Source organism: Hippopotamus amphibius, chromosome 17 (genome assembly GCF_030028045.1).
Source record: "Hippopotamus amphibius kiboko isolate mHipAmp2 chromosome 17, mHipAmp2.hap2, whole genome shotgun sequence".
In the NCBI taxonomy this organism is placed as follows: Eukaryota; Metazoa; Chordata; class Mammalia; order Artiodactyla; family Hippopotamidae; genus Hippopotamus; species Hippopotamus amphibius.
Window position 1 is genome coordinate 57,633,502 of NC_080202.1, and position 11,025 is coordinate 57,644,526.

The 11,025-nt window shown below is 55.1% G+C and overlaps 2 protein-coding genes across 8 annotated transcripts in view; one reads left to right on the forward strand and one right to left on the reverse strand.

Moving 5' to 3' along the window:
* TMEM104 (transmembrane protein 104) overlaps positions 1-6,920 on the reverse strand; it is a 56,638-nt gene extending 49,718 nt beyond the window's left edge. For both annotated transcript variants that reach the window (XM_057716453.1, XM_057716452.1), the window contains exons 1-2: positions 6,802-6,920; positions 6,076-6,192 (exon numbers count right to left, since the gene is read on the reverse strand). In XM_057716453.1, coding sequence (XP_057572436.1) covers positions 6,076-6,120 — 45 coding nt within the window. In that variant the 5' untranslated portion in view covers positions 6,121-6,192; positions 6,802-6,920. The remainder of the gene's footprint in view (positions 1-6,075; positions 6,193-6,801) is intronic.
* Positions 6,921-7,045: 125 nt separating this feature from the next.
* On the forward strand, positions 7,046-10,854 carry NAT9 (N-acetyltransferase 9 (putative)). Of its 6 annotated transcripts, none has more exons than XM_057717238.1 (7): positions 7,046-7,399; positions 7,734-7,871; positions 8,716-8,825; positions 9,389-9,532; positions 10,139-10,198; positions 10,421-10,515; positions 10,626-10,854. In XM_057717238.1, the coding sequence occupies exons 2-7, from the start codon at positions 7,810-7,812 to the stop codon at positions 10,758-10,760; spliced, it is 606 nt and encodes a 201-aa protein (XP_057573221.1). In that variant the 5' UTR covers positions 7,046-7,399; positions 7,734-7,809; the 3' UTR covers positions 10,761-10,854. The 6 variants fall into 6 exon arrangements, with proteins under 6 accessions (XP_057573221.1, XP_057573218.1, XP_057573223.1 ...); XM_057717235.1 differs by having other exon boundaries at positions 7,734-7,819; XM_057717236.1 differs by having other exon boundaries at positions 7,048-7,117; positions 7,734-7,819.
* Positions 10,855-11,025: the final 171 nt, after the last annotated feature.

Consider the following 11,025-nt stretch of genomic DNA (forward strand, 5'->3'; position numbering starts at 1 on the left):
CTCCTTATTTGCCACATCCAATGGCTTTCTTAGTGTTTAATGTGACATTAGTGGTCTCTTTTTCTCCTGTGTTTCCTTTCCTTGGCAACATCTTTCAGTCCCATGGCTTTATCACGGCGAGACAGAATAGGACGGTATTTCTCTTAGTCCAAGCCCTTCTGCAGACCTCAAATCCAACTTCCCGCTAGTCACCTCCACCTGGACACCCCAGCATGGCCTCAGCACCCCGCTTCCCCTCCATATCCCACTGCTAGTGCTTTTATTTCTGAAGAGTCTTTTGTGGGAGCCTCTGGCTCCTATTCTATTTACAATTCAAATGAACCGTTTCTGGCCTGGACCGAGACAGTAGGTTCCTAACTGGTCTCCCTGCACGCCACTAAATTGGCTGACTTACAGTTTGCTTTACCGCTTGTTTCTGATCTTTAGAAAACAAACACTGCATCTTGGGAGGCACCTACCCAACTATTGTTTTCACTTCCCCTTTCTTAGAAATATGCGCTTTTCTATACTTAAATTTTTTTCCCCAAGATAACCGTGGGCTGCATTCTTAATCAGAAACACACAGATGAGGGCCCATTCTCATCAGCCTCAGTCAGATTTAAAAAAAACAAAACAGAGATAGGCAGCATCAGCTACCATTGACAGGGAGGCAGGAGGGGCTGGGCAGGGGTCGGAGAGGGGCAGGCTTCTGGGCAGGGGTTGATGGGTCATCTGAGTCCTGGACAAACAGGAGGGAGTCCTGCAGAGAGGAACCAGCTCTGCCCAGAGCCCATGTACACTTGGCACAGGGCACCAAGCCCCTGGGCCTCCCGCCCAGCCCCTCACCTCCCACCCACCATGCGGGGCCCATTCAAACACTGCTCCCACCATAAAGCCCTTCCCAAGTCTCCCAAGTCCGTCTTGCTTCCATTCTTAAAGCCCCGGAGCAAGAACACTTCTTACGCCCTAGTTTGGGTTTTTGATGTTGATGTGTCTTCTTTCCTCCGTTACTAAACCTGAGGCGCGTGGTGGCCTCAGCCTGGGTCTCACTTCTCTCTGCACTTCTCAGGGTGCCTGGCACACGGCCTCAAGATGGGAAACCTCAACGGCCCTGGCTCAGGGCCTCTCTGCTGTGAACCTGACCGTCTCCGCCCCGTTTTTTAAAATTAATTAATTATTTATTGGCTGTGTTGGGTCTTCGTTGCTGCACACGGGCTTTCTCTAGTTGCGGCGAGCAGGGGCCACTCTTCATGGTGGTGCACGGGCTCCTTATTGCGGAACACGGGCTCTAGGTGCATGGGCTTCAGTAGGTGTGGCACACAGGCTCAACAGTTGTGGTGCACGGGCTTAGTTGCTCCACGGCATGTGGGATCTTCCCGGACCAGGGCTTGAATCCGTGTCCCCTGCATTGGCAGGCAGATTCTTAACCACTGCGCCACCAGGGAAGACCCTCCGTCCCGTTTTAAACATCACAGTCTCACTTTGATGCCACAGGCAGATCCCAGAAGGATTAAGACAAGTTTGAATCCTCTTTCTCTAGCTCTTGATTGGATCACAACACAGCACCACCCCTGTCAGGAGTCCTGACCCAGGGTGGTGCTGTGAGAATAAATGTGAGGGTGACAGCTGGCCTTCTGAACTGACTTTTCACAAATGTGAACGTCTATGAACTAACTCTGACTTTTGCTGGGCTTAATGTCAATCACCACCACGCTAAGGCGAGCACATCCAGGTGCGGGAAGGGTCAGTTAGTGAGCCCGGATCTGCTTGTTTGCTCACTTTCTCAGCAGCTGCCAAGAGCCTCCCATGGTCCTGGCTCTGTGCTCAGAGCCCGGGGGATGACACTGACCAGATGGACAAGGAGGACACAGGCAAGAAAAGAAATGATGGCTACCGCCTCGGAGAAGCCTTTGGAAGGAAAGAACCAAGGCTCTGTGACAAAGAACAGTGGGGCAGCACTTCAAATGGAGGATGGCCTTGTGATGACATTCAAGCTGGGACCTGAAGGCTGAGCAGGTGCCACCCAGGCAAAGGGCCAGGGAAGATACTGGCAGGTAGGAAGGCTCAAGGTGGGAGCGGGGGACAGATGTTCCGGGAACTCTGAGGCCGGCATGGCTGGAGCACAGCCAGCCAGGCTGCGGGTGGACTCCCGGGCCCTGGTGCACGAGACAGGGAGTTCGATGTCACAGGCAGGGTGGTAAGCAGGACACAGAGAGACCAGGCCCGGGTCGATGACCGAACATCTGATCTCCCGGCAGCTTCGTCCTCTGCGTGTTGCTTTTATGAGCGGCAATACCTCTGCAGGGCAGAACCTTATTTCTTTATGGAAAACAGCCCTGGTGATGGTGCTCGTGATAGAAGTTAAGGAAAGCAAAGAGGCCTAAGAAAGTGATGGTTCTCAGCCAAAAGTTTTATGGGGATGGGTCCAGTGGTTAGGACTCTGTGCTTCCACTGTGGGGGGCACAGGTTCGATCCCTGGTCAGGGAACTAAGATCCCACACGCCGCGGGGCGCTGTCAAAAAAAAAAAAAAAGTTTTATTGGGGAATTAGGTAATGCAAGAGGCATCTGTGAATTCCGGGATGCCTTGTCCCCTGGGAGGCAAGACTGCCACCAGCTGAGAACCACTGCTGATAAAGACACGGTGAAATAAACACACCCCCAGTGGAAACTTCAACTAAACCTCAGTGAAGAAGACCCTTGAAGAACCTGACAAGGGGTACTTCCCTCTGCGCTCCCAATGCAGGGGGCCCGGGTTCGATCTCTGGTCAGAGAACTAGGTCGCACAACTAAGAGTTTGCATGCCACAACTAAGGAGCCCATGAGCTGCAACTAAGACCTGGTGCAACCAAATAAATAAATATTAAAAAAAAAAAAGTTGATGGGATGGGGACGGTGGGGGGGACTCGAGGGAGGGTGGGGGGGGAGTTGAGGGAGGGAGGGAATATGGGGATATGTGTATAAAAACAGATGATTGAACTTGGTGTACCCCTCAAAAAATAATAAATAAATTTAAAAAAAAATAATTAAGAAAAAAAAAGTTGGAAGTTAATTAGGGATCACCTGCTGGTGGTTAGGAGCAGAATGGGTCATCACCATTGTCTCAGGTTGTTGCTATTTTTTAGTTCTGAGGCAAGCACTCTGTCTGGGGGGCTGCGAGAAATCCTGTAGGAAAATGCATGGCTTCTCCACCTTCCTGGCCAGAGTTAAACCCCCTTTACCTTTAGTAACAGGGACCAATTGCAAGAGGCAGATCGTGGGGCAGGAAGCAAAGGTGAGCTGAGCTGCAGGCCAGGGGGAGGGTGGGGGAGACGCTCTCTTCTGCTGGTTAGGTGACAGTTCTGTGGGGACAGCCTCTGGGGAGGCGTGACCAACAGCTGAGGAATAGAGCCCTGCTGCGGTCTCAATGAAGAAGCCTATGCAAACCGAGCCTCCTCCCGTTCTCGACTCTTCCTCTGCGGCTGACCTGGAGAAGGCACAGTCCCTGTCCCTTGGGGTGGCTGACCCGCGCCCCTGTGCAGTCTTCCCACAGCCTCACCCACAGGTGTGCATGAGGCGGGGTCACGGGCATGTTTCGACAGCTCCCCGAACAACAGTTGTCAAAGGAAACAGAAGGCGGCAGAGATGAGGAAGCAACAACTAGGGTTTCAGGCCATGAAACAAGCCCTCTTTCCTTCGAAAGCACCAGCACCGATCTTTGGTGAGACTGGCCTGCGGAAGGTGGCCTCAGCAGCTGCCCTTTCGTAGGCGGTGACCCCCTTCTTCCTCTATTTTTTAAAATAAATAAATTTATTTATTTATTGGCTGTGTTGGGTCTTTGTTGCCTCACGCGGGCTTTCTCTAGTTGTGGCGAGCGGGGGCTACTCTTTGTTGTGGTGCGTGGGCTTCTCATTGCCGTGGCTTCTTGTTGCGGAGCACTGGCTCTAGGCACATGGGCTTCAGTAGCTGCGGCACATGGGCTCAATAGGTGTGGCTCATGGACTCTAGAGAGTAGGCTCAGTAGTTGTGGCGCACGGACTTAGTTGCTCCACGACATGTGGGATCTTCCCGGACCAGGGCTCGAACCTGTGTCCCCTGCATTGGCAGGCGGATTCTTAACCACTGCACCACCAGGGAAGCCCCTCTTCCTCTATTTTGATCACACGATCCCTTCAGTCCCAAGCCACTCGTGGTCCCCATAAATGGGGAAACAGACACTCCTGTTTTGAGATCACTTATGGTGGGGGACACACGGGCCTGAACCATGCTCCTGTGTCCCCCACTATCCCCGAGAGGGTTTGTCATCCGAGTCCCCTGTGAGGCCCATCACACGCAGTTTATGCAGCAGAACACAGGCTAAGGCAAACACCCCTGACACCCAGGAGGGGAAAGAACTCACAACAGGGCACCGCAGAGGCAGGGAGAGGCTTGGTGCTGGGATGGCCCGGTTATGGGCTGACGCACCCACATGGGCTCAGCATCAAGGTCTCCCAAGGCAGCCAGAGCAGCTTCCACCCACATCATGCTGAGCAGCGTCTGCAGTAAAGTCCATTCCACAGCCTCTCTGGACTCAGACGGTGGTGCACCTCACACCCTTCTCCTGGTCTCCCAGGGGATCAAGAACCATTCTTGAAGGACCGGCGGAGTTAAGGAAACCTCAGGCAGCAGGCGTGTTCTTGGCTCATACGCTGACGTCCTGGCTGACGTCACCTCACCCAGCGCCATCTATCTCCCCTTCACCTCTCTTTTCACCAGCAGGATAAGAGAACACCAGCAATTGTTTATGGCTAGTGCCCAGAGGAGGCCCTTGAACACAGACGTCGAACAAAACCGAACACATAGGAAATGGAGGAAAAAATATTAAAAAAAAAAAAGCAGAACCCGCTGAGGCTTTTAGGTCTCACTGCCCCATTTCCTGTGGGCACATGCTGACATGTGAAATGATTCCCGAACAGCGAGACGCACAAGGAAAGTGGGCACATCAAAGATTTTCCTTCCCAACACTCAGCTACAGCAATAACTCACTTCCTCGCCTCTAAGCTTACAGATGTTGTAAGATGACACAGGAACGGTGGTGACTTTCACGGACAGTGTGGACATGTCATTGCTCATACCAAGAGGAGGCCGTGAGCTGTTACACAATTCCGCAAATGAGAGGGGCATGACCTGATTCATTCCAAGGTTCAAGAAAGACTTCCCTGACAAACTGCTGAGACGAAGGAGGCTCCCTTGGAGTCACACATGACTGGCACAGACCCAGCGGGAGGACCTGGGTGTGAGGGGTTTTGCCCGCTGTTCTCAGAGGTGCTCTCTTGTCCATCACACTGTGGCTCTAGAGTCTGTGAAGCGAGCAGACACAGAGCAGGGAGCCCCAGGCCATGCAGAGCAGGGCAGCTGTTTAAGGTTAGATTCTTTCTAGAAAGACGACTCTTGCTACTTCATACTTCAGGCGGTGCTACCTTTCCCTGGGATACTTGGTAGCAACATGAATCAATTATTTGACTATTCCAATCCCCCAGCTACTCATCCAGGCAAGAGTTTTCCGTGATGTAACCATGACCAATCTTATATTACACACAAAAAGATAAACTGAGTATCTGTGGGAGGGGTGGATGGGTGGGGGTAACTGCAGACCCAAGACAGTGAGAAATGAAATCAATCATTCTAATTGTTCTAATGACAGACTCCACCAAACTGTAACTGGAGGTCCCTGTATGCTTTCTCTCCCTCTTACGCCATCCAAGACTATAAACGTTGTGCAACTTCAAACTCAGCTACGCACCAAAGTGGTTTCCAACTGCTGAGAGGGGCAAAACCCAGGCAACAGCTGACAGCCCTTGTGCATCTGAGCTGGACGCACAGTCTGCAAGTGCTAGCAGTCGAGATAGATATAACAAGCAAGTCCGTTTTGTTTTCTCCACCGCTCTCTGATCAACATGTGAAGAGGGGACAAACCTGACTGGCATCATACACGCACCATGTCTGCTGCTCAATGGGGTCCCCAGGCCCCTGCTATGAAAGCGGCTGGACTCACAAGAACAGTCCACAGGAAGCAGGGTGCTTCTCTAGAAGCCAAGGGCACCGATGTGGGCAAAACAGGCTCCAAAAGTAAAACTCACGTAGGGAGAATAGAGTTCCCCGGTCTCTGTGATTTCACCCGCCATTTCCAAAAGCGAGGAAGGGTCCTCCGGTGGCCAAGGTTCCTTCTGCGCGGGGGCGGCGGCTGCTGCGGCTCCCTAGGAAAAGAGCGGACGTCAGCTTCCTGATGGGCCGAGACGGGGGTGGGGGGATGTCTGCAGAGCCGCCCCCTCCCCGTCCTTTAGTCACAGGCTCTTATGGCCTTATCTGTCACCAGAGAGCCCGGAGGGAAGGATCTCCCTTATGATGACATTTGGGTGGTTTCCCCTAACTTTTTCCGGGCTGTGCAGCGCATGTGTTCACTGACGCTCAGACTCCAAGTGATTTAAGGGGCCGCAGACGCCACTAAGTCTCACCCACCACAAGGGTCCCCTTCACACACTCTGGTTGTCCCTATTTAACGCCAGGGACGGCGAGCTCACTACCACACATGGCAGCCAAGTAGCTGTCTGCCTCCTCCGCCTACAGCAAGGGGCTGGGGACTTTCCTAGGTCGCCCCCCGCAACCCAGCTCCTCGCCTCAGAGCCTCTCCTTTTGAACAGGGCCTCCACTCCACGTCTCCCAACCTGTCTTAGGGCTCTCCACCCTCCAGCCGCCCCATCTTCCCAAGAACCCCTCTCCGAGCCTCTCCCCCATTTCTTCCTCCCTCCCGGAGGAGCCTCGAGTCTGGCACGACCCCAGCGCATCCCACCCTCCGGCCCGAACACCTGCAGCAAAGCTTGCTCCGGGCCGCCGCTGCCGCCGCCTCCGACCCCTGGGCTGCTGCCGGCTCCAGCTGTCCCGCACCAGCGCCCGCAGCGCGCATGCGCCCGCGACCGGGAGCCCACCCTTCTTTTGCGCGCGCCGCGGGCGGGGCGCACGGCGCTGATTGGGCGCCTCGTGGAGGCGGGACCGGGATTGGCCCCGGGCGGCTGCCGTCTGCGTGGCGGAAGTGGGCGGGGTGCGCTCCCACGCGCATGCGAGAGAGGCGACAGTCCGCCGGGTGGGAAAGCGGGGCTGGTTGGAAGAGGTGGTTCACACCTGGTGGGGACACGTTCCTCGGCGGGGAGTGGATGTGAACCTGGCCGTCCCGGGACCCCAGTGGTTGCGGGGGTTCTAGAAGAGCAGCCTCTAACTCCTCACAAAGGGGAGGGGATTGAGGCCTTAAGCCTGCCTCACCCGAGAGTGGCCAGGGAGGCCCAGATGGCTTGGGGGGCGGACAGAGGGAGGGCCCGAGCCCAGTGGGGTGGTCGCTAGGAAAAGGGGTTGGCAATAGGTTTAAGACAGGGCTGAAAATTAACCATGGGGTGGAGTCTCCGGACTGAGGCAGGTGATGGGAGTTTTGGGGATGAGTCTTGGTGCTTGGGTGTGAGGCGTCGAGGTTATGGGTGGTGGGGCGGAAGGGACAGGCAGAAAAGGCAGCCCATGCTTGGCTCCTTGAGATGCGAGCCCAGGATTGTTTAACTATCTTTCACCAGCCTGGTTCCCCTTCTTGCAAAGGGTTTAAAGTCCGTGTTCTCTGAAGCGTTTGGAAAGGAAGAAGGACGGAGGCTCTTCTGACAGCTTAGCCCTAGGGGGCATTTAGCGAATTGGGAGCCGGGGCTCCCACCTAAGTGGGAAGAAACTCAGGGTGCTGAAATCTTTGCCCTCCCACCCGCAGGCTACTGCCATGAGGTTAAATCAGAACGTCTTGCTGCTGGGAAAGAAGGTGGTGCTGGTACCCTACACCCCAGAGCATGTGCCTAGGTAACCATTCCCCAGACGTGGGGTGCAAGCCAGCTCTCCAAGGTGCGGTGAGGTGGGTGATCCTGTCTTAGCCCAAACCTCAGACGCTGTTTTCCCTGAGAAGGAGAAACATTGGTGTGAGAAGTAATTGCAGACAGGAAAAAAGTGCAGACTGAAGCAGAGGGCTACGACATCCCTGGAAGAAGTCACCCATCCCTCTGTTTCTCCCTTTCACCTGCTCAGCTTCCTTTTTGGCCTTTCAGCCAGGAACTCCCTTTTGTAAACTACATGTGTGTAAGAAAAGAAAAGATGTTGTCTTCTCTCCTAATTACAAATGAATGCCATTCCCATGGTGCCAGTAAAGAGGCTCAGTTCTTGGAAACTAAATGTTAGCTTGTCATAAAACTGAGCTGATGGGATATTGTGAGGACTACTGTTTGGAAAGGGCAGGACTGAGTTGCAGAGCGGGGCTGTTGTGGGGGCAGTTGGCAAATGTCTGGTAGACGAGGATGGTGGTGCTGTAGGTGTGTATTCTCTACTTGTAGTTTTCCTTTTGGGGGGTTCCTGGTGCCTGGCCTTTACGGAGATCTGTCCGGCCTTCTTTGCTGAGTTCAGCTTGCCGTTACTTCCCCTCGGGAATTTGAGGAATGTTTAGCTTCAGACTGTTCCCCCGCACTGACCCCTGAGACAGGAGCGGCAGCCGGACGGATAGAACTGACTCCTGCTGTTCTCTTTAGGACTAGCCTGCCTCTAGTTCTTGGGCCTGTGGCCTTCTGCCCTTTCTTGGGTCTTCTTTAGCCTTCTGTTAGCGCTGTGGGATTCTCCCCTGAGCCATCCATTTCCTCATCTCATAAAGCGTCCAACTTAGGCTTCTGAATCAGTCCTGCCTGTCGAAGGCCGTCCCTCCGTCCCCGCAGGTACCACGAGTGGATGAAATCAGAGGAGCTGCGGCGTTTGACAGCCTCCGAGCCACTGACCCTGGAGCAGGAGTATGCGATGCAGCGCAGCTGGCGGGAAGATGTGGACAGTGAGAAGTGGAGGCCCCAGGGCTGGGCCGCTCGTGGGCGGGCTGATTCCAGAGGCCGTCCCAGGTTCCCTCCCTCTCCCATTCCCAGCTGTAGCCCCGCTGGGGCCCTAGAAAGTTTGCAAAAGGCACTTCGTGAAAAGCTCGGGAGGGGCCTGAAGCCCTCAGACTGTGATGCCCCCTGAAGCCAGTCCCTGCGGCTGATGCTTCCGTCTTCTTCCCCACTTACCGCACCAGGCGTGGAGGGATTTAGAAGAAGGAAAGCACTTGGGGCTCTGGCTGTAAATCGAGGCCCTGCCCGTTTTGCCCCTTGCCACAAGCCCAGTGTGGTTACTGGTCTTCTTTGCGTCGCCCTCTGAGAATACAGTTGCTGTTTGCAGAAGGCCATTGTTTCCTGCTTGAGGAAACTTTAGGGCTTTATCAGCTGAAGGAAGCACTGGCTCCCCTTTTCTGCCAGAGTCAGAGACAGTGGTAGTTCTCTGCAGTTTTCTGGCTCAAGTAGGAAGATTGGTCTCTCTGCACTCCTTTGGGGAGTTAGGTGATAACCCCGTCGCCTCCTTCCTCAGAGTGTACCTTCATCGTGCTGGCTGCAGAGAAGTGGCAGGCCCAGCCGGGCACCAGCGAAGAGAGCTGCATGGCGGGAGATGTGAACCTCTTCCTCACGGATATAGGGGACCCCTCCTTGGGGGAGATTGAGGTCATGATTGCAGGTTTGTTCCGCCTGGCCCTGGCGTCTGTCCCTCTGGTCCTCAGATCTGCTGAACCTGAAGCCACCAAGGCTGCGTAGGGCACTCAGAGAGCTCTGAGGGAGGCTCCGGCCTTGGTGAGCCCAGTACCTGGCTGGGCAGACTGCACTTAGCACCTGTTAGTCTTGTGGCTCACCCTTGGTGGTTCATTTTATTCCTGTCTCATGCTTAGGTGTGAACTTAACCTTTGGTTTTAGGGTCTTCAAACTGCAGTCTGCCCCATCCTTGGGGGGGACTGGGGACCCTCCGAAAATAAAGGATCTTCCCTGGAGCATCTTCCCATGCCGTGGGAGGAGCCCCTCCGGTTTCTGTGTCCATCGGGGTCCTCAGCCTCTTTCGCAGGGGCCGTGTGACTGTCCTTGTGGGGCAGCACACTGAGCCAAAGGGGTCAGTTTTGGGGTCAGGTTGCTGGGTGCTTCTAAGCTGTGAGCCCTTAGGTGAGTCATTTTACTTCTCTGGGCCTCTGTCTCCTCATCTGCAGAATGGTACCCATATTTGCAAACTTCCTAGGGTGGTGAGGATGACATGAGCCGGGCACGAAGTGTCATTGACTGTTGTCATTCCTCCTAGAGCCCAGCTGCAGGGGCCAGGGCTTGGGCACTGAGGCCGTCCTCATGATGATGTCTTATGGTAAGGAAGGCAGAGCAGGCAATGTGGGGGAGAAGTGGCCAGGCCCCAGGGGAGGCGAGGGCAGGTCGGGAGTGAGCCTTCGGGAGTGAGCCTTCAGGCCTGATGGTGGGGGTTGGTGACAGGTGCTTCCACTATACGCTGGGACAGGAGGGGCCGAGGGTGCTGGGGAGGTGGGGGAGGGCTTCATCCTGTGGTTTGTCCCTCTCTGATCTCTTCTGGGAGGAGTGACCAAGCTAGGTCTGACCAAGTTTGAGGCTAAAATTGGGCAAGGAAATGAACCGAGCATCCGAATGTTCCGAAAGCTTCACTTTGAGCAGGTGAGGAGGGTGCTGGTGAGAGGTTGAGGCCTGGGTCTGGGCGGTGGGCCCGGTGTTGCTAGCACTTGGGGCTGTAACTTAGCAGGCCCTGCTCTGTCTGGCTCACATAGGTGGCTGTGAGCAGTGTCTTCCAGGAAGTGACGCTCAGGCTGAAGATGACGGAGCCGGAGCGGCAGTGGCTTTTTGAGCAGACCAGCCACGTGGAGGAGCAGCCCTACAGAGATGGGGCATCAGAGCGCCACTGACAGCCCGCCTCTTGGGAAGGCCACCCTGTGTGGACAGGGGTGTGAGACCAGAGCCCTGCAGCAGGTGAACGGGCAGAGCGCTGCGCCCCTGCTCCAGGCTGGGAATCTCCTTTTGCGGCCCTTCAGACTCTAGGCTGGACTTGTCTTGGCCTCCCTCTGGCTGGCATTGTGGCTGGGCCACTCCAAGGCCAGCCCCTCATCCTGGCCAAACTGGACTCAGACTCTCAGAACCCGGAATGGACGGCACAGATGCACAGGTGGCAGG

Bases quoted from the DNA above. Each gene is read 5' to 3' on its own strand.
- NAT9 (XM_057717235.1), top strand. From the start codon at position 7,376: ATGGGGTGGAGTCTCCGGACTGAG. The intron at 8,826-9,388 runs GTGAGAAGTGGA...CTCCTTCCTCAG, and splicing joins CTGGCGGGAAGATGTGGACA to AGTGTACCTTCATCGTGCTG. The intron at 10,516-10,625 runs GTGAGGAGGGTG...TGGCTCACATAG, and splicing joins GAAAGCTTCACTTTGAGCAG to GTGGCTGTGAGCAGTGTCTT.